Here is a 26,896-nt window from a genome sequence, read left to right as displayed (position 1 = left end):
GCTACCAGCAGAGGAAGCATGTGATGCAGTCTGATACAATGTGCAAAGAGTGGGGAAAGTAGAACCCTATTACCCATGAGTACTGCAAGATGCCCAGCATAAGTGAGACGCCGTTTGCTTTCAAGGACACTTGGGATCCCAAGGTACTTGTTGAAGAGGAGGAATATTATTAACCCCAGTGGCATGGCTTCCCATTTCTTTATACTTTACAGGCAGAACCATCAAACCATTATATTACAACATTTCTTCAAATGTTGAAAGCTAATTTGACTTGGGAAAATTGTTCTGCGTAAGGTCAAAACAATGCCACAACAATGGCGGAAATGGGGCATTTTAAAATAACTAGACAGGGGAGAAAACTTCAGCAACACAAGCTGTTCTTTTTTTCTAGGCCAGTGTGCACCAGTTTGCCATGACTAGACACTTGTCTAAGTAAAAAAAGAAGGGAAGTAACACACTTTTACTTCAGAGAAAAGCCAGGTAGGAGTTGATCTCCGATTTTTCGGCTCTAGTGTTCACTTTGGAAAACTTTGTAAAAGACCTTGAAAATTCTCTGATGACAAATATGTCTCTCTTGCAAACCAATTTAACTCCCGCTTTGGATTAACAGTGAACATTAGAGAAAGTAGCAGCACTATCTGAAATGACCTTTCCACACAAAACGTGATGATAGACCAAACAAGACTCAGTATTTGAAGCCCCACTAGATGCCCTAAGGAGTTGCAATGTTCGTTAAATCCCACAGTATATGACTGTTAGTGACAAACATACGGATGCTCTCAGAGCCAGGGGGACTAGAAATGTAAAGTTTGACCTCAGGATGACACTTAAAAACAGGTCAGTGCCTCAGAAAGTTCAGATGGGGAGCGTGTGAATATGCAAAGGCAATGTATGGGAATACATCATAAAATATCTTGGGTTTGAGTTGACAAGAGGAACCAAGATCACTATGGTTCCTCCCATGGTGACAATTAGGGGACAATAGTTTGTCCATCAGTTTTTTTGTACCAGATAAATATATACTGGAGGCCCAAGGTAAAGAAAAAAGTCCAAAAGGCACCAAAGAAAAGGTCACATTGTGACCAAATGGTCAGAGATCCTCTGGGGAGTATGACAGCGTTCATGGTAATCTGCCCTTTAGATTTTAGGAAATGTTATGTACAAGGGAAAACATTGGCCTGGGGGTGAAGAAAAGGTGAATGGGTCACACCGGTGAATGTGCTGCCCAGATGATGACAGAACGAGGTGTCCTTACTGCAAAAGACAGGTCTGATGACTGGAGGATAAGGATGTAAGGATTTTTACCATTAGTAAGCTGGTAATGTTTTGCGTACAGAGATACTTGTTTTTGCATTTGCATTTCAAATTTTATAGCAGGAAACGTTAACATGATTCTTTCATGATAACTTCAAACAGAGGATGAGTAACAAGCAGGTAAAGGGCAGTCTGTCATAGCTGCAGTTTCACCATCAGCTGAGTTAGATTTAATGTTTCTCTGGGTGTATAGCTGGGAGCGCGCACACACACACACACACAGTATGTGAAAAAATTGTGAATGAAGTTTTCTCACCTCGGATCAAGGACTGTGGGGATAGTGATGCAATACAGTAGCTCAGATTCAATGTCAAAGAATCTGTTCTGGACCGCCTTGACTGGCTTACAAAGTTTTTACACCATGGTCAGTCTCTGCTGGGGTTTTTTATAGAGAAGATGAGTTAAAGCTCTGATGTTTTCCTTCATAAGGCTGTCGACACGTGTATAAACTGTTTGGTATAACTGCGGCAGGCATACATCAGTGAAATATTTACGACCTGGCAGAGTGTAGCCTGGATGTGAGACACGAGTTGTCTGAACCCTTCGTCTTGTACAATGGCAACGGCTGGTGATCAAGGAATATGAATTCCAGCCTTTTTTGGAGATATTTCTTTTGGGTTTCTTGCCGTCTTTGCTGTAGCATTGCTGTGATTGCTATGTCCCTGTTACGGACAGCTAAGTGACTGACTAGCTAGCTAGCTAGCTTCTTAAACTCATCATATTCCTTTCCTCAAAAAGGGATTTTATTGGCGCACACAAATTGCAAATTTTAGATGGTCTTTTTCAGACACCTGGTAGACTGATGAAGCCAATTCAGCTGCAGGTAGGGAAACTGTTTCATAAGTATTGCATCATTTGATTTGCTCTTGTGATCAGCTTTCATAGAGACGACCGATCAAGCTACTGGGAATAATTATCGGTTGCTAACGATGATCAAGAATGATTGTGATTGGTGGTTTGCAGTGTATGCAGAGGCTTCTTTCACTCACCAGCAACGAACTGTGCATATCCAAGAACCCTTATATCTGAGCAAATTATATCAGACGAATTTCTCTACTAGATTAGTCATTGAAAATGAGAACCATGCAAAATTTTCATTTTGCACCAGGCAGCAAAAAAGTGGTAGCGTGACATGTTTGAGTTAATTTGTATTACTTGACATTGCCCATCCTGCAATGTGTTTTTTTGCACATTCTCACATCATGATGACAATGATGTAGCGATATATTGTACAGCTCTAATTATAAATGATTGTTCTGGGGTGTTATGAGTGATTTACCTATGATACACCCATTCTGCAGCCGTTTGGCTTGTGACAACTACTCATTTTAGACTGGGAGTGAAACAACTGGAAACGCTGTTGAAACTCTGGCTGAGCAGGTGTGCTTTTACTCTTGTCTTTTCTGTATAGGACATGGCAGTATGACAATATTCTGTCTACCATCCTTAGTGACACAAGACTCTGGAGCTCCCCTATAATTAACCCTGGCTGAGCTCCAGCCCAGGTAGTGCAGGAGAGAGGGCCCACTGACTGCCAGCATGTCTGGCAGACACCATCCATTCCCCAAACCTGGAGACGATCCGGCACAGGAGACACTTTGACACTCTCGACTGCATACGCAGTGGACTCAGCAGAGCTTCAGCCAACAAACCCATCTGTGGAACTCATTATTAGATCACTGCTAAAGACTCAAGCAAGACCCTCCGCACTGACGCTCAGTTCTGCAGATATTTTTCTAAGCTGCCAGTATCACTATTCCATTAGCTCTTTCAGGAGATCATATTTTTAATATTATATATTCATCATTCACTTTTTGCATAAGAAAGAGTCACTGCTTCACCTTTGTACTGGTGAGCTTGACAAACGTGCACAGTTGTTTTTTTACGTAATGTGAATAAAAAAAGAGCAAAACTCTGCTCCTTGCAAGATGAATAAACATCAATATGTTAATGATGTAGAACTTGTAAAGCTCCATCTACATAGTGTATATAATATAAAGCTGGGAAACGTTTCCACAGCATCCAGAAGTGCTGAGCATTATTGTGCATCAGCACTTCTTAAAAGGGCCCATAAGAGCTCTAACATTCTAGGTATCATCTCAGTCATTGTTGGATAAAGAGAATCCATAAGCCCCTCATTGTTTGCAGTTTGACCAGGTGCTTGGCACATAAAACCCCTACATCCATCTGCCAAAAACTGCTGGCTCGCTCACAAGACTGCAAACATCTCTCGCTCACTGCCCCCAAAACTGTGCCTTTTTTTTTCTAGAAAGCACCCTACACGTGGAAACACTAACTGTTTACATTGGGATATTTATTTCTATTAGGAAGAAATGACATGAAATATTTATATCATCAGTGGATATAGCCAAAGAGTGAAATCTTATCTATAACTACTTAATTCCAGTTACTGAAATGCATATCATCACAAATATTTCATACATAACTAATCCTAGCTGCCAATAGTATACATAACAGCCCAGTGCTGCCTTGTGATAAATATAAACCTGGGGTTAACCTGCTCCACACAAAGACCAAAAATCTATTAATATTTAATTTGTTTTTCATTAAGCTGCGGCAAGTTTTTCGTAAATATTAATTTGAGTGTTTTTCATCAAAAGTAAAGTTAAGTTGCCACATCTTCTCACCTTCCTGGTTTGACTGCATTTTCTTTCAAAATGATTGATTCATGAATGGATGAGTGCACAGGCCTGATGTGCAGTTCACTGTTTCTTTCATGCTGCTAACACAATCTGCTTTTGAACATCCTGAAATGTCTCGCATTATATTTTAAGGTTAATAATTCCATTGACAGACTGTATTAAACATCTGCTGTATAAGAAACAGCAGCTTTATAACTTTATATCTTAATTCATATCAGGTCACGTTTGCTTTTTTCTAAACCAAAATCTGTTTATTTTACAACCTCACTAAAATGTTAGCATTTGTTGTTACTAGATCTATTAAACACAAAAACACACTTGCAGTAATTTAACATCATTAAATCCTCTATTATGAGCTGTCACTTAGTAATGGACAGTGAGCAATTTCATTGATTTTCTAAGATGAAGAGGATCCTCAGAGCAAGTGTGACACTAATTACTCCACACAAACTCTCGAGTCAAGCATCAGATAAACATAAGCAACATCTTGGCATGCACAACCACGCCGCTCCACACTCGCGCTCAAGAAGCTCTCGACATCTGACGGTTTTGATGTGCTTCAGTCACCCTGATACTTCACGTGTTTGGACAACCTGCTCTGGTTTCACCATGTGACTGTCTAAAATCATTTTAATAACCTCGACAGGCACCGATATGCTAACCAGGCTCCAAAATCGCCATTTGAGTTCGCACCTAAAAGACAAGAAAAAAAACGTTTCAGCACTTTTCTATGATGACAATTTGTCTTCAACCTAAGTTTCATTTGAAATCTCCTTTTCTCAACTTTTCTCTCAGCAGACAACAGGGAGTTGACTAACTGAACATTTAAAAGCAGTGACTGTGCCTTTTAAGTTTCAATATGTTCAGAATGGCAGACCATCATCTTACAAAATCCCACTTGCTGGCTATAAAATCTCCAGAAGAGTTGAAATGATTGTCATCTCCCGATATTCCATTTTTATATCTAAATATCTATCAAGAAATTTCATACCAGAAATATGAAATATAAAACATTATCAGGAAATACCAGATATATCAGTGACTATATTAATTTTCCTTCATGCAGTTCAAATTGAATACTTAGTTTCACTCTTCCCATTAAACACAGGGAGGTATAAATCATTTTACAGAATAGATGATTGAAACTGCGATGTCATTAGGGGTCAAACAATATCCAAATGTATGACACGGGTTGAAACCACCCAGTGCTCGGCAAATCAGCTGGGCACAAAATACCCTTCTGTTCCCACTGTCACCTCCTGGTACCTTCACGCTTTGTGGATATATCTGGGAGGGGAGGGGGAGGCAGGGGAGAGCCAGAAACCAGGGGCTGAGGCCGAGGAGCCGGGATAAATTAGCCAAACCACTTAGGTGATTTCAACTAAAATTAGAAGAGCTGCCTGTGGGCTCCATCAATTTTGAACTTGCTCAAACTCTGACAAGCATGGGGGGAACTTTTTCCCCCTGGCCCCGCTATCTAGGAGCCCCCTCTGTCTGGCTCTGGCTCTCTCTCCTTCCTCCTTGCATCCTTATCCTCTGCTCTCCCTCCACATTTTACTACAGAGAGCTCCAATTAGGGCTCTCAGCCACTTTGCAGGATCAGAACAGTCACGTCCTTTGCGTTACATTTTATTCATTACCTCATTTATATTAGAAACATCAGACCTCCTTCAATTTCAGAGCATTATGAGAAATTACATTTTAACATTATTTCTATTGGAGAGCACAAACAAATGGTGTCAGTGTTTGAGAACTGGGCTGTGATTCATTTCCAAGGTTCACACTAAGCATCTGGCTCCACGGTCACAAGTGCTCATGGTGCATGTTGACACACAACACAGTGGTAGCTGAGAAACCACATGATCTGAATAGGACGGAACACAATGAGCAGAAATTTCAAAGGGCTCCTGTAGCAAAGTTGCAATGCAAATATTAGCACAGCAACAGTGATTTCTCTTTCTCTATTTTTGAAAAACTGGGACATAATGTACATATCTGATTTCAAACTTGATATTGTTACATTCTTTTTTCCTTGCACACGCCGGATGAATAGGCACATTTATTTATAATCTGACGACATATGTGCAACATTTATCTCCACCTGGTTCCTCCTGGCACAGGCTTTTGTCACCCCGGCCAAATTGCCAGTCAACCTCACCTGAAATTCTGAAATAAAAGAGTTGATACATAATGTTTCTCTGGGTACCTCCAAAGTACTGCAATGTAACATGCTCTATTCTAAACAAGTTAATGTGGAGAAATTGAAAGTTTACACAGCACATTTACACATTTCCTCCATTCAAAAGAAAATAAATGTTCAGTGTGTAAGATTTAGTTGAAAGGGATCTACTGGCACAAACTGAATATAAATTAATCCTATTGATTTTCACTAGTGTGTTTCATCTAAATTGCACGAATTGTTGTTGTCTTTAACCCAGAATGAGCCCTTTATATTTAAATACTTTATATTTACCTTGGGAGCTGATCCTCTCTAAGGAGGCTGCCATGTTTTTTTACAGTAGCCCAAACTGGACAAACTAAACATCTTTTGAGTTTTTATGACAACTGAAGGCTGCCACAGGTTCTCTTTCATGTTTGGAAGGGGAGGGTGAGGTGAGCGGTATTCAGCTGCAACATGACACTTCAAAATTCTACACACTGAACCTTTAATTTAAAAAAGCAAATGCAAGAGGCTGAAGAGACAACGCGCCGACGTCAGCCGCACGCTGTCTACAAACCAATCAAAGTCAAGTACAGGAAGACGTAGCCCACGTAGGTGATGATAACATAAAAATACTTTAAAAAGTCTTTAGTGTGCTCCAATGTGAAAGCAAAACTAACTGGATGAAATGGAAACAATGTAAAAAAGAAATCAACCTCGGTGCAAACAATGCTCCCAACTTCCAGATGTGAATACTGAATCATTTAAATGAAAAACAGTGGTTAGAAACCTCAAACCAGCCCTAGACAAGCACCACTCACTCAGCCTGGACCATCACAGAAACCTCATGTTTGATTTGGAGAAAATGTCTGTATCCACATGTGTTTATGGAATCAGCCACACATACTTAAAGGCAATTTTTATTTGTGTAATTAATGGTGCACAGCAGTTGGAGCTGCAGGGTGAACAGCACATTTCAGTGCTAATCAGACAGCAAGTCATCAGCACCCAGACGGCATGCGTGCTGCAACAGCAGAGGAGCATGAAAAGCCAAACATGTGCGCACACACAAATAAAAGCCCAATGACAACATTTTAAATGATACCGCCATGACTCACTGATGTTCAATCAGACATGTAAACATGCATAAAATAGTGACGGATCACATTTGCTGCTCGAGTGGCTGCCCGAGCCCACAGAGCCCAGGCAGATGAAGACAAAGACATTTCATAGGAGGAAATGCACAGCTCCAGCCAGCCAAGCGCACTAAATTGACCTATTCCTTAATCGCTTTTAATGAAGACAATGTGAGCCCTGAGTGCCGTCGAGACGCTCTGCCTGCGCGCACTGCCGCAAACTGGCTGCCACACGAACAAAGCCGAGCAGCTGATTTTTAATTCTAAATTGTGAATTCCAAATCATCTCTCCCAGAGATTACCTTTCCCCCAACAGACTCTCTCTAATTTGTTCAATTAATGGGAATAGTGTTCCAATTAAAATGTCATATCCAAATGAATTTAATTTGAGATGAAACTGCCTGTGACAACGGCGACAACTGGTTGGTGCACAGATCTCTGACAATGGGAATGAATAAAGCAGTTATATTAACATCCATCCATTTCCAGCTTCTGTTTTTTCCTCTTCTGTGTTTCCGTCTCTCCAAATACCTCAAGATTGTGTCTAGGAATAAAATGAATGGCCTTTGCCTCGAAAAACCTCACTTGATTTATTGTCATGCCCTCATTACTTTGGCTCTTCCATCAGAGTAAAAAATACACACAACTGCACAGTTGACCTGCATATTGGGATGTGACTGCTTCTTGTCTCCATTCATCCTGACCTGTTCCATGACACTCTCTGCTCTGTGGGCTCGGCCTCTCAGTGATCGCACTGAGGCAAAGAGTTCAGATCAAATTAAATCTATTTGATCACACCGCTGTAAAACACCACGGCCAGCTGCTTTTTTCTTGCCATTATGCAACTACTGACATCTGTTACTTCTTCATAGACATTATGTTCAGACTGATTAAGCCGTAACATTATATGTTTGGTTAGAACACGAGCTGAACACAATGGACCAGTGAAAGAGTCCGTTTGAGCGTTTAATGACCAAATCAAATATCACAAGGATAAAAGGTTCTAACATGCAAATTGGATGACTTTTTTCAATCTCCCAAGTGAAATAATTTATTTGCCCACATGTTAAACTAATTCATTTGACTTCAACCTCCATTTTCTACTGTGCCAGGACCGGTAAAAATGTATGCAGACAAATGTTCTCATCTCTTTTGGGAACGTCTGGCGGAGGACATTTCTCTGGAAATATGCGTACATTCTTTATATGGCACAACAGCTCCTGCACACCTATTGTTTTGAGTTGACAAGGTGCTCCACGGAAGCACGTCGGCTCTTATATCAAATTTGCCATTCTGACCTTCGCCCTAGTTTCAAGTGGGGAGAAGAAGAAAAAAAAAAGAGGAGCGCACGTGAAACAGAGTGGGAGAGAGAGTACTACAGTGAGCGAAGACAGGAGAAGTTATAGGGAGGAGATTTCCAAGGACGACTCCAACTTCTTAATGGAGTCTCCAGAAGCTGGAGACTGGTACGCCAGTGAGGAGGAAGGCAACAGGAACAACGGCTCCCTCTGGGGTGAAGAGACAGGGCAGCGGTCGAGGGTAAGAGAAAGATACGCAGCTGATAACTGGCAGCTTTACTGATCCATGAGGCGCTAAGACATCATGTTCGTCATCCATAGTGTAGATGTCTTCATAAAAATAGAACCCTACCCTTCACCTTTAAGACTGCCATTGTTTTTTTTGTTTAGTTTTTCTATATATTTTGGAGCTATAAAGGATTAACAGCCAGTATAATGCAAACTGTTGAGGGGCCTGATTTCAAACCCAGCTGCTTATTTTGTTATTACAGACCTCACAGTTCTGAGCTGTGTTAAGAATATGTTGTATGTGCTGCTCTGCTGCTGCTGGAGTCCTTCTTGTGCAGACACACAGTAAAAATACCTTTTTCTTAAATTAGAAAGGAATGTCGGCGGAAGCAACTGCTTGTGTATGTGTTTTTTTATTCGTGAAATCATGCATTTTGGCAAAGAACTGATACAGAATCAGACGATAAAGAAGCTTGGGGAAATTAATGTAATGCAGCCTCGAGTACAAGCCCATATTTCAATATCTATCGCTTTCTATTCTCACTTTACAGAAAACTGTGGCCATACAGTTTTTATCAGAGGAGCTAAAAAAAAAAGTAACAAGACAAATTTATTTAGTCTTTTATTATTTCCAGCCTGACAAAGTGCTGAAAATGTCGGTATTGCAACACTTTCCCCATATGCCTCCAGACATCATCAAAAGCCTATTTTTACTTTTTATTGGTAAATCATCAACTTTTATTTGAAAGTAAAACAAATGACAGACGTTTCAGCCCCTTGGCGTACCATCATGTGGGCAGGACAGCAAAGCCAGGCAGCCTGATGAATGCCAAGCCAAGGCAAGCTGGAGAGAAGTAAAAGACACTCCTCCTCAAACGGGCCCGTCAGCTTTCAAAGAAGCAGCCATTAGTGAGTGCTCATCAAGCGGGAGCAGGGGCCCGTCCATTCCCCCGGTGAAGCAGAGCAAACGACAGGCCACAATGCCTTTACGGGAAGAGGGGGGGGCGGAGGACTACAGAGATGAGCCCTGGACCCAGTGGTGTTTCCGAGCGGAGTCAAGCCGCACGTCCCAGGCACACTCAATTCCCAGCCCAACTGTCACTGCTGGCACTCAATTCAGCCCCTTCAAGCACATAATCTGTGCTCGTATGGCTGTTAAACACCACATACTCCAGTCCTTCACTCATCCCATGCCATGGTATTGTTGTGTCTGCTGTCTTTCTTTCTATTATTGAGCCATTAAAGGATTTGGGTGGGGAGCCATTTCTCAGCATATGCCATCTTGATCAGCGACAAGGCAACTTGACGACAATAGATTCCTTGCACATTCAGAAACGGATCATTTTCTGCACCAGAGGCATTTCAAAAAATATCCCTCACTGTCCATCTATTGTCTGCTTAGGACCCTGTTATCACCACCAGTCATTTCCTCATTGGTTCATGCGGTGAGGAGCTGTGCGCTGTGCCGTCAATGAGGTGAGAGAGATCCTGAGATCCTCGCAAGGAGGGACAGCCGTTGCATTAATCTCAGTGAACACTGTGGGGTCTAAGGTGGCACTGTGCCACGTTGGAGATTCCCACTTACGGCCATCTCTCCCAATGACAGAACGATAATGTCACATGGGTCCAGGTGAGCGAAAAATGGCAGCCTGCTTGATGCTCAGCCGGCTGCTTTAATTGGCTAAAACAAAGTAATTTGAGAGCGGTATGGGGGGCACAAGGGGGTAAATGATGGGACAGAAGGTCATCCCTTCTCTTTTACTCTGCTGTGTGCCATCCACCAACACGCCCAGCATGTGCTGCAGTTAATATTGAGATCTATTATACACTAGCCTTTCACCATCTGCTTCACACACTGGGAACCTGTGCTGCATGCCTTGTTATTGAATAAAAAACAGACAATTTGTTTTGCTCCTCTGTATGTCTGTTTGAGGATGTAGCAGCGTATACTTTGATACGTGGGGATCATAAGCCACTCAGATGTTACTGAGCTTGGTAAATAATAGTAACAAATAATGTAGCAGCATCAGAAGTGGGTTTTTTTTTTTTTTTCATATGGCACAGTCAGAGCAGGGAATAATTAAGCTTGATGCCAATATGATTACTACTCTTTTTATTCTGCACTTCAAAACACATGAGCTTCATACTTCAATTACTTTTTCTGTTAACTGAATAGTTGTTTAGTCTATATACATTTTTGAAAATATTGAGAATTTAACCAGAGCCTTCTTCAAGTTGCATTTCTGTCTAACCAACAAGTCCAAACTACACAGCTTTCAATTATTGAAAGCAGATGAAAACAGACAAATCCTTTTATTTGAAGAACTGGAGCCAGAGAGACAGTTTGGAGTTCGTGTTTGGTGATGGGGATGGACATTTCAAGAAAAAACACTACCTCTGTAACTATTTGACCATAAGTCAAAGACACACACACACACGTACACACACAGCTCTCAAATGACCGTGCATGCATAGTTGTGGTGGACTTCTGACACGCTAGCTTGCACAGCTTTGCTCTTTGTTTATTTTTTATCCCGCACACAGAAAGTTTGGACGGCTGTTTGTCATCTTTGGCTTTGCATGTTTCTCCCGTTTGTATTGTAGCATCTAAATTTCAATGGCTGTGTCACTACACAGGTTGTTTTCCAGTGCGTGATAGAAACATGTTCTTCTTCTTATTTTGTTGTTTAATGGCGATTGAATGTATTTTTGCCACCTTCTGACCAAAGTAACAAATTACTTACTACCAGGCGCTGGTGGAAGAGAACATTTGTTTTTTTTTTGTTTTTTAAGACAATACGATAAACCAATGAATTATTCTATATAAATTATATTTTTGAAAATCATCACCCATCCCTAGAAGGAAAAAGACTTTTAAATAATTATCAATTTTTTTCTATCAATTGATTAACTTCTTATATCAATGGGAAGAAATACATCTTGGGAATATCAGTGTGGAAATTTATTGGGTGGTTTGTTTGTCAGCTGGATTGCACAAAAACTACAGAATGGATTTCCACAAAACTTGGTGGAATCATGAAGGGGAAAAAAAGGCACATTGAGGGAACTGTTTTATGAATATGCGCAATCTGGTGCAGATCCAAATGAATATCAGGATCTGATTTAAATGTGTTTTCATAAGGGGATGTTGGGCTTTGGAGGAGGAACGCAGTCTACCAAGTGCCATCCTAGTTTAATATATGTGTTACTTATAAAATACTAAGTAGCTGCTTCCAAAACAAAAACAGCTGCAATCTGTCATACCTCAGTGCACTCCTTTCAACAGTGTGTCTTCAAGTACACACTTTTGAAATACAATTTTATATATATAAGTGACAGAAACATCAGGTCATAACAAAAGGTGCTGCACTGCTGACAGTTTTCCAATACACTGAAAAGCCATGTGCGCAGACGGCATTTCATTAACACTTGTGTATCTGTGTGCAATCGGGCATGCGTGTGTGTCTGAGCGTGCTTTCAACCATGTGTGCATCGAGTGCATGGAGATACATGATGCACCTGTGTTAAACAAATGACCCCCATGCCTGTGTGGATTTCTCCCAGGTGTCGCTGATGCATGGATCATGTGGCGCAGAGTGCTCGGGGGCCACATTGGCTCAATCGTCCTGGGATCATCTCTGAATGTGGCCCTGAATTTGCACCGAGTGAACGAACGGTTCACCTCCTCAGCGCAGCGTCTGAGGTGCAGGGGGAGGAGTGTGCCAGACCAACCCCCTGCAGGCAGAATCAGGTGTTATCTGTCTGACTGGGGACACCATCATCAATCTCTCCTGTCCACCTTCCTTTGCCCAGAATCAAATCAGCACATGATAATACATCTGCGCTGATGACATGCAGACAAGACAGGCAATTCAGTATGCCAAAATTTTGCCATGTTTGCCCAGTGTCAGGACAGAGAAGTGATAAAGTATTTGTCACTATATGCAACTGGTTGAGCCTTTCAACGCTCAAAAAAACCCTGTGATAAATTGCTGCGGTTCTTTCTCTGAATTCCTAAACTTTTGCTTTCTCAACAGTGCTCCACCACAAGAGTGAGACTAGAAACAATCCAGGTGCAAAGTTGTCAGTAAGGTTGGGTACCAAAATCATACAAAGTTGGTAACTACCGGACTGAATCACAACGCAGATTCCTGTGCCACATTTTGGTACCTCCGCTATTTTCTGAAATAGTTGCCGTCTTTAAAGGCAACATAAACATCACAGCATGTGTCTGGTTAACATTATAGTGACTCTGGTGGCAACACACTCTCTACATGGCTGTGACAGCACGTAACGGAAGCCTTCAGTTAACTGGTAGCTACGCCAGTTTCGAGTCGACACAAAATGCCTAAAGCTAAACTGTCGAAAGTGTAGCTGTATTTCACAGGTTTTATATATTATGATGTGATTTTGTTATGTAAATGTGTTCAAGAGGTTTGCACTTCATGATCTTCATTCAGATTTCTTCAACTTCATTCATATTTGTAAATTTCAACTTCCAATTTACCAATAGTGGGTCACGTCAAAACAAAAAATGTGTGTAAAAACTGTGTAATAACTTCAGCTTGTACTCAACCTCTTATACACTTACTTCATATCCTTTAAAACAACATTACCTGTGCTTCTCCTAAATATTAAATTTTATGCCCTATCTTATTTCCCATGTACATGCCCCCCCGCTTTCCATATCAACAGAAAATATTTGCTGTAACTGCTGCACTGATAATACACAAATGCACTCTCAAAGGCCAGAGCCTGAAAATGCATCAGCACTGAACACGTCTCTTTATTTTTCTCATTTTCGAGCTGAGTGTTTTGACAAAAGACGATCCGATTCCAGGTTTCACTTCACAGTCCAGAAAACAAAATGGGGATCTAAAACATGACTTCATTTTTCCGCACTTGAGCTTCTTCTATAATTAATCTGTAATGATACAAATAGAAAGTCTTTTATCTCGCCATGTTTGGACAAATCTTTTTTTTCTGACATCAATCACGAGTCTGTTTCACTTCCCTGGCTCATTCAAAATTCAGCAGTTATGCTTTTAACTGAACCAGACGGACAAAATAACATCACTCAAAGTGCTGCTCCTCTCACCGGTTACCTGTTAGATGAAGAACTGATCTGACGATTTCAACGATTACCTTTTTTACAAAGCGCGGTGAGGTCTGGCCCCGAGCTACACTGCAGACCTTAAAGCCCCCTGTGAGCTCGCCTGCAGCCTCAGATTCTGCTTATGGCTGGTGCAAATGTTTCTGTGTCTGAGACTAAAGATGACCAGGCTATTACCATTTAAGGCTCTGAACTAAGGAAGGACCTGCGCAAAGATCTTCAGCTGGCAAAATAAGAATCAAATTACTTGATATTAACTTTGATCACGCAGGATTTGGAGGATGTTTTTGTCTGAATGTTGCTCTACAGTATACAATAAAAGTGAAAATAACAAGTGCGCTTTCTTGTAATTAATCTGCACAAGGCTTATTATGCCTCGGGCCAGTAGGCGGCGGAGAGTTTGAAAAGCGGCACAGCACAGGGAGAATCTGAGTCGACCCAAAGACGCGGCGGAGAGCAAGAGGGGAAAAGGGAGGTGGAAACCTCTGTTGACACCTGGTCTGTATGATAATGCGATTGGTGTATGATGGCTCTGAGTTTGAAAGGCACTTTGTCCAATTAGAAGTGTGCAGCAAATTTCCACCTGCCCCTGACAGAGATGAAGTGGCTCTTTCAGAAGACACTGTGGCACTGAGCCAGCGAAGAGAGCCCAAACACCGCAAGTGGAGCAAGCAGAAATTAATGAGCATCACAAGCCACACTTGTTTAACACAAGATGACATCGAATGAATATTCCCTCAATTAAACCGTTTCATGCTATATTTCAATTCCACACAAACTAAGTTACAACCTCAACAAAAGGCTGAACAAAAGTATTTAGCATTCAGCAAAAACGAAAACTGTTGAAAGTGGAGAAAAAATAACTCTGGATTGGTACATTAACATAACTTGAAAGCAACAGATCATCGTGCAATGAGAAAAGCTTCAAGTTCTTGAAAAGTTCATAGTTCAGCGTATAAGGAACGTCTGCTCAATATGCCAGGACCAACATCAACCAAAGGCCTTCATCTGCCTATTTCTGTACGTCTATTTCTGTCTGTCACATAAAAATAGGCTTTTAACAACCGAGCATGACGTTAATTATTGCCTCTTAAGCACTGCATTAGTAAAATAAAGCCCCAAATATTGATTGATCAGACAGATGATATTTGTCAGCGAACGAGAGCAGGATTCGTGTATCACACGTGGAGAAGAGTGTCGTTCAATCACTGTCAGAAGGCAGCACGGCAGCGCGCTGATTGAGGCCCATCGTGCCGCCGCGCTCTTAACACGCCTCCTAAAGCAATCAATCCTCAGACACACGCCAGAACCAAATATTCATTAGTGACTTTTTCACATTCAAACGTCGCCATTTCAAAAGTAACAAAAGAGCAGAATTGTCTTTGTCGGCACGTTATGATTCGGTGACACACTGTGTGAGGCGCAAACAATTGTGATCATCTTCTATTATTTGACGTGTAAGGAGTTGTGTTCATTATTGTCGTCTGCTGCATGAAAAAACTCTACATGAACAACCACATTATTTCACAAAGACTACAGAGTAACAATTCACCACAAACAGACTAAATGTTACAGTGTGAAACAAATACAACTGATAAGGTTAGATTTGTTTCATATAAAAACATTGACTCAGTAAAAATATTTGTTTGGACAAAACATTAACTAGTATGAGATAATAGTTTCCCACAGAGTGATTCAACATGATTAATACTGGTGGGTGTTGTTTAACTACTCCAGCCAAATGGCCCTCTATAACTGGTAAAGGAAAAAAAAAAAAAAAGAGAGAGATGGGATGCGATGTTAATAATTAGTTGCTTCTACTCTGGAAAAAAAAAATTCTGTCCAACCTCACAAGATTTTAATCAAAGGCTGAAAATAGTAGCTGATTGTAATCGGCACTCAGAAGTCACCAGGGGTGTTTGAAGAGCCCGTCAAGCCTGAGAGTGGAGCTAATTCGATTAAGTGGCGGCAGTACCTGGAGGGGACGGATCCGTATCTCTCCCTTTTTTATTTATGAGATTAAGTTGCACTTGTTATTCCAATATAAATAATCAAGCCAACAGAAATGACACTGATTTCCTAGTTGTTTTTTAGCTCCAAAAGTTTTTTGTTTGTTCCAGGTGACGAATAAACTTTGTTAAGTAACAGTCTCATGCAGCGCTGATGTAACAGAAATGACGGCAGAGTACCTGATACGCGTGTTACGCTATTCCTCAATATTGTTACTGTATCTCATGTGACAGAGCCTAAGCAAATCGGAGCCGATACGCTTGAACTTGCTTTGCTCCTGCAACTCTGCATTTGATTTTAATTTATTGAATTTGGAGGATTGAAGACACTGTTTTACATTGAGCAGATGAAAAACAGCAACTTCACATTCAGTGAAAAAATAATGCAGAGATTTACAAAAAAGGTAAAAACACACATTCTCCAGACTTCAACTGAAACAAAACCAATAGTTTCCACCTCCTCTAGTCTATGTATAACTAATACACAGTGTGAATGCATAAAAGATGACACTGTTAAATTACATTTTTATTACTCTAACCAAAGAGGAAGCACACACTCTTCAGTCTTTCTTCTGTTGCTCGTTGGTGCTGGACGGACGACAATATGCAACAGATATTTCCTCTCTCATCTTAGTCTGATGTTGTATCGCTGCTCTCAACAGGGTCTTTACAACAGAGCTGCCACGAGGGCCATTAAGCCTATGGAAAGCACGATAAATAATGGTTAAGAGGCTCTTGAGGTGTGCCGTTTGAATAACATACTTTAGATTTTACAACGTAACCTCTTCCTGTTTCAAAGAGTGCACATGCACATAACGTCTGGGGGGGGAACCTCCGTGGCACGGAGATCATTCTGATTTGTCTCTCAAGTGTTTAACACATCAGTTCTCTGCGGCCTGTGTTAAACAGTGAGGAATCAGTGGTTTAACAATATATATTTTCTCTGAGTGCTTTAGGTTTACATGACTTGACACAGATGATGTGAAGCAGCATGAGCGTACGGTATGTGTCCGGTCTGATTTTGATGAAAGGTTAAAGGGGTGATGGTTTGAAAGATACAGCTGGTCCGAGCTACTGACTGAGCGCTGGGATTTTTAATGTGAGGGGCTTATACCTGCTCGGGAGCCTTTGCACCCTCCAACACTCGGGGAGATGTGAAAGGCTTGGCCCTATATGAGGCATAAGAATTCCTCAGAGTGATCCTTTAGGCCCCTCTCACCACTTCTGTCCCTCTAGGCCTCTTCTGAGAGGCCCTTTTCATATCAAAGAGAAACAGAGCCGCACAACGCCAGTACTTAGGTCGCAGTGTACCACATTAAATTTAGACTCCTTTAACGCCCTCCAATAATGCATCTGGAGTATTTCCGGTCATTACTATTCAGACTTTTCTATCTAAGATACAAACTTCTGTAAATAGGCCATAGATCTGAGCTATCGTTCACCACTGGAGATTTCACATCAAATCTGGTGTCTGTCACCAGCTGAAACTTCCTCGCCAGCCCCAGTTAAGCCACTGGTGACTCAAACTCCAAAATAAACTGTCCCGCAAGGCACAAAGTTTGATATTTGGTTTAAGTTAGCTTTGACTTCCAAACTTTTCTTTAATTAATATAACCTATTAGGCTTCGCACTGCGTTGCCTGTAATAAAAATCCAATTAATATTTTTAAAATATATATTACCACACACTACAACATCTGCAGAATGTGTCCCTGTAGTACGGTTTTGTTGAATATTTTTTTCAAATCCTTACATTTTTTGCTCAGCATCTACTGAGCGAATCCTGATCGGTTTAACGTTTTTTAACGTGCCAGCGCCAGTTAACAACTTGTACAACCGTTGCAGTTGAAAAAAAATTCCTGTACTGATTGAAAGCACATGGACTCAAATCACTTGAACCTCACTAAATCAAGTTTTCTGCATCATATTAAAGGCGCCACAGAATACAAATCAGAAAAACACAATTGCACAAAGTAGATATAAATGTCTATAGATTTCCGAGTGGTTAGCCTTAAAACTACTGGTCCAGATGTTTAGATTTATAGAGGGAGTCATGGGTGAGGTGCGAGCTAAGGCAATGGCCTGCCTGCCTGCCAACAGCAGCGTCCTGTCAGTGTGTAAACTTTCACTGGCAGGGAGGGACCAACAGTTCGTCTACAAAGCAGCTTCCTACAATAAAATCCACAGGAGTCCTTTCATGCCACTTCCCTTCCACCAAATACAGCATTCCACCTCACATCATCAGACCTATTACATGATTTACAAACCCTTCACATGACAGATATTGAAAATGTTATGCTCCAGGGATGAAAAAACAAAGAAATCTTAAAATCCAGAGAGCACGCCATAGAGGCTGCATTGCTACATTAAACTCAACCAAAGTGGTTAGAGCCGCCTGACCAAGAAAATAACAGTCGACTTCCAGCCTTGTACTCAGGCTAGTAGAGCTCAAACATTCAAATGTCTGCTATTTAAAAACGAGCACTACCAAAAACATTTAGTTTACAAGGTCTCCTAAAATTTATTGTATGTGTTTTATTTCTTTTGCTAAGTTTGACATGTTTACCAACAATGCAGGCTATCGAGGTGGAATTTAAAACAAAAATAATGGGTTTACAAGTGAAACTGAGATATTTATATCACAACTAAGACATTTTAAAAAATGAAAACAAACCTTCTATTAAAAGAATCAAAGATCGCACTTGGACAGAATATTTAGATGCATCACACAAAGCTGCACCAGTTTTTAAAAAAGATTGAAGAAAAAGAATTGGATTGTGACATAAAAATATTCAGATACTACAATAGATATTCAAATCCACAGAGGGGAGCAAGATTAAATAAAATAATATATATTTTAATTTCAATCACATAATAAATATGCAGTACAATTTGAGCCGTACAATCAGTTTATAGATTTTATTTATTATTTTGGAGTGTTAGTGAGGAAGAAAGTGCTGCAAACATGACATGACATAGCCTAAATCAGTGCTCGTTTAACTACTAATCCTGGTGTTATGTTGACATTCACTGGTACATCCTCCTTAGATAATAACAATGCCGCTCAAATGTAATTTGACCTTTGAGGCTCATAACAGAACTTTTTTTCACAGATAGTGCTGCCAAAGTCTAAACTGAGAAAGGATGTAATCGTCGACGCAACAGCTCAGTGTACATGAGAAGAAATACTGTTTATGTTTAATCATTTACACTGACTGGTGTTTGGTGCTGTTAGCCAAAGGAGAGGTTACTGATCAAATACTGTATTTTGACTTCAAATAGGCTGATTGTTAACATTTAACAATGTTAACTGTCTGACAGGAACCAATAGAAGGGCTGAAGAAATTGTTACTGCAGCCACATTAAAGAATTTATAACGTAGGCAGACTGAAACTCCATATTGCTATAGGCAGTCGCCCAGAAAAAAAGAGAACCCAAATGGAGTTCCTCTCCCGGCTCTGCACGAGCTGAAGGCTCAACTATAAGCCTGTACCTGTATCTTCATGCTCTCCAGCGGGCAGGGAGCCCTGATTCACTGAATTCGAGAATGCCACAGCCTCAATAATGTTGCTGTCCACTCGAGTGGCATGCAAGCCCCATGCCAACCCTTGAGCTCTCTGAGATTTTGTGTAAAAACCTTTCTCTTTTTTTTTTTGCCTCTGTTTCCCTGCACCGTCTTGTGTCAACAACAACTAAATAAATGCTTCCACTCCAGCTAAGAGATCACATTTCACTTGACCCAAAATAAAATGGCTAGATGAAGGTGCGGTTAGGTGTTCATTAAGAGAAGACTGAATATTTGTTTTCTGTGCCTTTCTAGTTCAGATTAGCTACTTAAATGTGCCGTGTCGTGTGAGATTTATTTGTGTGAGAAGAAATCATCACTTTAACCTTTTTTTAATCTTTTTTCCTTAAGAAAATTATAACAAAGATGCATGACAGGACAATCTACGGTGGCACTAAATGTTATGACATCATAGAATGAAAGCTGGTATTTAGTGCGAAAAAGGTCAAAAGAGATAGACTGTAGATATGACACTAAGGGAGACTAATAAGCAGGACACACTGCAGTACTGTGGAACACAACATCAAACTAAACCTGGTGACGACTTCTACAATTTCAATTATTTTATGCTTTAGCCCTAAATTCCACCAGTTTAAATAACAAAACCAAGCACTGTATAACAGGCCGATGTGCTATACTAACACAGTACTATACGCAAATGCACACACGGCACTGATACTCAAACAAAGTCATGTTAACAGAGGATCCAGGAAACCAGAGCTCCTATCAGGGCTGCGGCTCCGGAGCTTCCCTGTGCGGCTGTGAGGTTTCCAGCCTCTGCAGAGAGCACCACCTTACATAACCAAGCCATTAATATTGATTGTTTCCAAATTTGCAAACTGAGGGATCTTGCTATATGAAAATAACACCCTTTCTTCTTTCAAGTAATGATATCTACAGCCCTCCCAGGCCTGTTCTCTGACCTGCTCATGTCTTACAGCACAGCTTCTGCTGAAGTAAGCCGTTTCTACTTAAAAAAGAAAAAAGAAAAAAAAAGGTATTAGCACTCAGGGTTAAAAACAGTAAACGCTCTGCATGCAGGATAAGAAATGTGCATCTACAGAAAGTCTAATACAGCTGGTGTAAAGGGGGGAACTGCGCTTGAGCAAGTGTCTGTCGCCTCTCAGACGCTGTGTTGTCTGAGCGTTGAACTGTAATCCTAAACAATGTCTTAGAAAGTCTGTTTCACTGCTGTGACCCCTTTTTATAGTTTGATTTTTTTTAGGAATCCTGCGCTGAACTGTGGCACTGCAAAAAACCAAGTGCAGTTTACTCCTCAATGGAACACTTGTAGTTTTACATGAACGCTTTATTAAATAAAGCAACGGAGCGATCATTTCTTAGCCTATCTTCCTGCTCTCTTCCATGATATTCTAAATATCCCTGTATATTTTATCTCTTAGATAACTTGCCATTTAAATTATGACTTCAGTTCATTTTAAAACAAATAAAAGGTCCACCGAAAGGTCAGTTGAAGCGGCATTATATTGACTGTGTAAACACACTCCAACATGTTTAAGAGTCTTTACAGTAGGCGGCAGAGCACAATAGCTTAATGTTACAATATGAAACTGTACAAGAAAGTTATTATTAAAAAATTTGTCTTTGAAAATTGAGCAGACGTCATACACTAGGTCATTGGAATGTTTCACATTAGGATTTGAACTGCACAGATAAAATCAGAGCAGTTTTACACACATGTTTACCGGCTATAAGTTTTTTAAAAAGTTCCCCAAACTTTTCCTCCAGGCTTCTTCTACGTCAACCCTTCAACAACCGGTCCTATTCTTTGAGAAAAGGTCAGAATAAAGTTTCAGAGCAAGGAAACTTTGAGGCAGCAGATGTTGTCCCACCGAACATGTTTTTTTTCACCCATTCAAAATTACATAACAGACCAAAGGCGCTCTTTTTTCCCCCTGTCTTTCTTTTTCCCAGACGCACTTTAATCATGTGCATAAAAGGGTGGGGTGAATATGGGTCAGCAGGTTAGGAGTGTCTCAAAGTCAGACTTGTGAAAAAAGAAATCAATCCACGGAGCCTCCCAACTACCTGTCTTTGCCCCGCGATTACATAAGTGCTGTGTGGCTGTGCCAGCCCACAAAGTCACTCAGTTTCCCCTCTGCTGCTGTGTAAATACTCGCTACAGCTGCAGCCGCTTCGTGTTATTTATTGAATTGAACGGACCTGTGGTGATCAGGAGGACTTGGAAGGGGCTGAACTCTTTGTGTGAAAGTGAGGGGAAAGATACGCGATGGTGATTTCTGCTCTCGGTTGCTCGCCTGTTTATGGCTAAACCTGTTACATAACCAGCTTACATTCCACATTCATCATATCACACTCTAAATATACCCTTGCGCACAGGAAGAGTGCGCACACACAAGAAAACCCCCCCGTGCAATGAATGAATTGTCACGTCTGCAGCCGTTTTTCGCCGTAGCGCGTTACGGCTTCTCTGCTCGTCGGGAAATCAGCAGAGAGAAAGAAAAGAGAAATCAGTATTTCTCTGAACTTGGATGAGCCCGGTTAGTAAAGACAGCCGAGAGGGGGTGTGGTTAAATACTGTCTGTACTGTACAACAGGGACGGGACGTGGTGGATAAATCATGTAAAATGCTCCTCAGCAGCATTACGCACACACTTTATTTGATGAGGCTACGTGATATAACAGTTTATTTATTTTTGATTGTTATTGTTATGTGGTCATGTGGAGGCTTAGTCGCACCGGCCCTGCAGCGCCTTCGTGCTCGCAACAGTGTTTTGAGAGCTGGCGCTAAACAAATTACAGCTGCTGGGGCGTCTTTTTCCCCTTTTGGCACACGGGAACAGGCTGGATGTGTTAGCGGGAGATGCATAAAAAACAATCCAGCCAGCCAGACGGCGCTGTGTGTGCGTGCTGTATCACGAATAGTGGAGGGAGGACATGTCAGAACAAGAAAAGGGGGACTGATCGATACCCTGGCCCGCAGTTTCCCAAAAAGTTCACTTTCGCCACTTTGACAATGACGCGTCGGGGCGCACAGGTTGGCCTGCGTTCGGCACCGTGAGCAGCTCCTGTCGGTCACTTTTAACTTGCTGGCTAATTGATTTATCTTGCAGCGGGAGTAAATGTGACATCTGGGACCGTATCACCCCCCCTATGATCTGAGCTGTCAGTGGAGCCGGAGCACCAGCAACACACACCGAGGCACAGCACCACCGAACGGCCCAAAACACAGAAAAACAAGCCGCTGTGGCACTAAACCGAAAGCCGTGTCTGCTGTGGTTTGCTGGGTTTAGGCAGTGCGCTGTTATTTATGCGGGGGAGCGATTTAATTCATTTTGAAGTTTGATGTTTTTAATGAATAACCCCCTCGGTCGGCGTGTGATCCAAAGCGAAACGCGGTCCACTTACCTCTGTTGGTGCTGGAGCAGGTCTGTCTTCGAACCGGGGCTGGATGGTCCGCTTTCCGGAGCGTCTCCAGGTTTACCGGGGTTTCCCTGACCGGGGTAGCCGGCTCCGAGGCGCTGTTGCCCGGATCGCTCGCTGGATCTGGCGGGGACTCCATGTTGAATCTCGGATTTTACTGTTGAACTAAGCGCTAATGCTGGAAACTAATTCTACGTGATCTGTGAGCTCCGACCCTACGCCTTGCTATCTAATTTAGACTAGAAGTAAGAAATGAGAAATGCGAGTGTGTCTAGGGGTGGGTGTGTAGGTCTGATTGTCCACTAGCAGCGCTAGTGAGAGCTCCAGTCATGCACACTGGGAAGGGAGAGGTTGTCAATAGCCGAAGAATGGATGTAGGCCTGAAAGTAATCCATGCTGATCGACCCGCAGCAGCTTTACATGGAAATTATAATGTTTTATTACTGTCTAACGTCGATCAGCTGTTTTCTACATGTTTGCATGCAAGTTGGACAAATTGTTTAAAATATCCCTTATGAGCTGCTGCAGAGTTTGAAAGTGAAAATACATCATATCATGCATCAGCACATGATCCAGACCATTTTATAAGTGGCCATAATGCATTTATATGAAAACACTGGGTTTTTATTTTTTCTTTCTTCTGAAATCAGCTTAATTTCTACTTTCATCCTCATAAGCATAATCACCGAGAAGAAGGATGTTTGCAAGTTTATACTGAGGAATAATTTATGGCAGATTCCTTCAGTGTGTGGATGCCCCTTCCTGGCTGCAGCCTGTGGGCTACTCACAATCATAAAACTACTTTCATGTCCAAGAATTCAAACAGGGACACTCAGAGAGCCCTTCATCATCATTACCATCATCATCATCATCACCATCATCATCGTCTCCACCGGTCCTGTGGGAGGGGCGCACTGCATTTCAGAGCAGTGTGTGCCGGAGCTGATGAAAGCTCTCTCCCCTCTCCTCACACACTAACCTGAATACCCTCCGCTCTGCTTGATTAAAGTGAATATTGACAGCAGTTTGCAGAGGGAAAAAAACCCTCTTCAAGACAAAGCATCACACGTCACGCTGGGAACCGGCAGCCATGCGCCGCTTGTTGCGCAGCAATTACAAACACCATGCTTTCTGCATGTGATCAGCAGACAGGCTGCAGAGGCGGAGCCCCGCCCCTCCGGAGTAGTGCACGTGGACTTTGACATGGTCCTGTCCTCCCAGCACAGGGCCTGGCTGCTGATAGTCCACACAGCCATAAAAACCACAGCCAAAATATAATAAACTCATAAAAGTTAGTCAATAAGAGAAGCATGGCTGTGTCTCTTTAAACACATGCAGCGTTTAAATATGCATTATGCTTTAGCCTACAAGGTCAAACATTAGTATTACCAAGGGATGGGCAATAATACAATATCAATAAATATATCAATATAATTTCCTTATAGCAATATAATAAAACTGCTATATATAAACATATTTCTAAATGCATTGTGTAAGCACAGTGAGGAGGTGTATATAACACATTATCTATACTCAGATCTGTAAAATGACATCATAACAATCAAGTGCTTGTCATATTCTGCCAATAAAGAAGAGTTTGAAACCACAACCTTCACTCATTCTGTCTTTTAACTTAAAAAATAACAATAAATTGACATTAATTGTGATAATTATTGATATAGACTGATATAAAATGTTTATTTTGATGGGATTTTAGGCCATATCGTCCAGCCCAAGCATTACCTCCATGGAAATCAACATCATGAGTTTTATTGCATAACAATGGTTGGCCTCTTGACCATTTAATCTGGTTGGAAACAGGAATCCTTAACAGGAATCCTCATTAAACGTAAACACATTTACACACCATGTTTCCAGTGGCTTAACTATTTGAAAATGAACGTTTACTGTATAATATTCTTTTCTCAACTAGAATGGCACTCAGTAGAGCGCATACCTCTGCCAAGGCCTAACAGTTCCATTAAAGTCAATCAAGCCAACATTTTACACGTTCATAGATATCAGTCCCCTTGAATGGGAGACTTTCTTGGCCCATGTTCCATCTTTACACAGAAATACGTACAGTAGTTTTTTTGCAAACTGGCTGACCAAAAAAAATCCACACTAACAAACAAACAAATGCAGGGACAAAAACATTCCCTCCTTTTCAGAGGTAATACAAGATCACAGAATGGTATTAATGAATTTATAATGGCCAAAAACATGACCGGATTCACTTAAAATGTTAATATATGAAGACAACATAGTGTAAACTAACAGAAGTAATCTTCTGTAAGTGTAGTGCTGAATTCCCATTATTTTATAAAGGTCATTATGCAGTGTAAAAGCTGTGATGTCTAATGTCTGTCAGCCTGTGAAAGTGATCACTGGCATGTGTAAGGTGTGTTGACCTTTTAATATTGGTTTGTTTTCAAGCTGGGTTACGACTTCATTAGGTAAGAGATATTATTTGCATGAAGGTAAATAATAATAATATATAATGTAACTCACCACCAAGAGCATGATATAACTTTTGGAGCAGGGCTGCGCTGATGGCTTACTTTTCTGACAGCAAGCCAGAAGGAATCTCTCACTGCCAAGCGAAGAGGCCAAGTTCCTTTCCTTCTGCTCAGCTTTCGCTCGTCCAGATTTCCCTAACCTCCTGACCCAATGCAATTTGACCGTGTGAGCCCCACACTCACATTCCATGCCTGTTGCATGTTCAGCATCAAAGCTGAGAAACTTGAACTTGAGAGGGGCGTCAGCACCTCTTGAGAGATTTTACTGCTGAAAAACACAAAAACAGCACGTGTCTGCATAACTGCTGTTAGAAGTATATGCTTGTACACGCATGCACACCCACACTTGTAATTTAAATACATCGTACACAGATGCATCTCAATGCTCTTTACATTCGTGTGCATCATTTAAGATAGAGATAAAGAAGAATGTTTTATTTTGCAGCTACAGAATATAGCGCAAGTTAAATACACAAACAAAAACAACATTAACACACACTCAGACTGACACACCAGCCTGTGTTTAAACCAAAAGGATGCAAGGACAAGTTTGATGCTGCCGGATTAATTTTTGAGTTAAAATGAATTATGCTGCTGTCACATTGCTGAGCAGGGGAAGGATGTGGCGGATGTGAAGCGAGTAGAGTAAGCATGCCTGCCTGTGTTTAAAAATGATTGATTAAGCTGACACCGACTCAGGGGTGCAACACCGCTCTATTTTTCTCCCTCATTATGTAAGGCTATATTTCAAATCAGGAGTGCACTGGAGGAAGACACCAGAGACACCAGACAGGACACCCTTCAAATAAAAAGTTTATCAGACAACAGCCAAGGAGACTGATGAGTTTCCCCTCTAATCTTGTCTTGGGAGTGGCAACAGAAAAGAAGGAAAAATGTGTTTGTCAAAGGACGGAGTGATCTTTAAACAGAACACATGGAAAAATTTGTTTGACCAGTTTGGCCACAAGCACCGTCTACACAATGTTTGCACTGTTCATTTTGGAAAAATGTTTGTTTTTAAAGTATACACAGCTCGGGTACTGGAGGTTACATATATGAATCTTTAATAATGTATAATTTTCTTCAGAAAAGATCAGTTCAGCCGTGTTTGTAAAAAAAAGTAATTAATTCAGATGAGATGCAAATGTTTTGCTTATAATTTAAAACGGATAACACTATGACATTTTTACAGCATGGAATTTACTCTCCTCCTCACACTCCAGCTAGTTGTCTGTTTAAACAGCGGGAACAAAATATGAATTCTTAGAATGACACATTTGTTTCATGCGGACATGGTGACATATCTTTGTTGCCTTACAAATCGGACATCAGAACCCGAACCCGGCAAACACGCAGTTCTCGGCGCACTCATGCAGTGCAGAGTGCCAGGGTGTAATGAAAGAGACATATTAATGGCCTTTCACTTATTCATGCATCGGAAATGAAGAGGCACAGTCACATTTTGAAACGGTTGACAGAATAAAGA

General features: G+C 41.2%; 1 protein-coding gene across 1 annotated transcript in view; it reads right to left on the bottom strand.

The window, feature by feature from the left end:
* roraa (RAR-related orphan receptor A, paralog a) overlaps window positions 1–23,197 on the bottom strand; it is a 178,874-nt gene extending 155,677 nt beyond the window's left edge. The window contains exon 1 of the mRNA XM_034586977.1: window positions 22,877–23,197. Coding sequence (XP_034442868.1) covers window positions 22,877–23,030 — 154 coding nt within the window. The 5' untranslated portion in view covers window positions 23,031–23,197. The remainder of the gene's footprint in view (window positions 1–22,876) is intronic.
* Between the last annotated feature and the right edge of the window lie 3,699 nt (window positions 23,198–26,896).

Source organism: Hippoglossus hippoglossus, chromosome 6 (genome assembly GCF_009819705.1).
Source record: "Hippoglossus hippoglossus isolate fHipHip1 chromosome 6, fHipHip1.pri, whole genome shotgun sequence".
Lineage (NCBI taxonomy): Eukaryota > Metazoa > Chordata > Actinopteri > Pleuronectiformes > Pleuronectidae > Hippoglossus > Hippoglossus hippoglossus.
The sequence above is the reverse complement of the archived record's forward strand: the minus strand, read 5'-3'. Positions and strand labels throughout refer to the sequence as shown.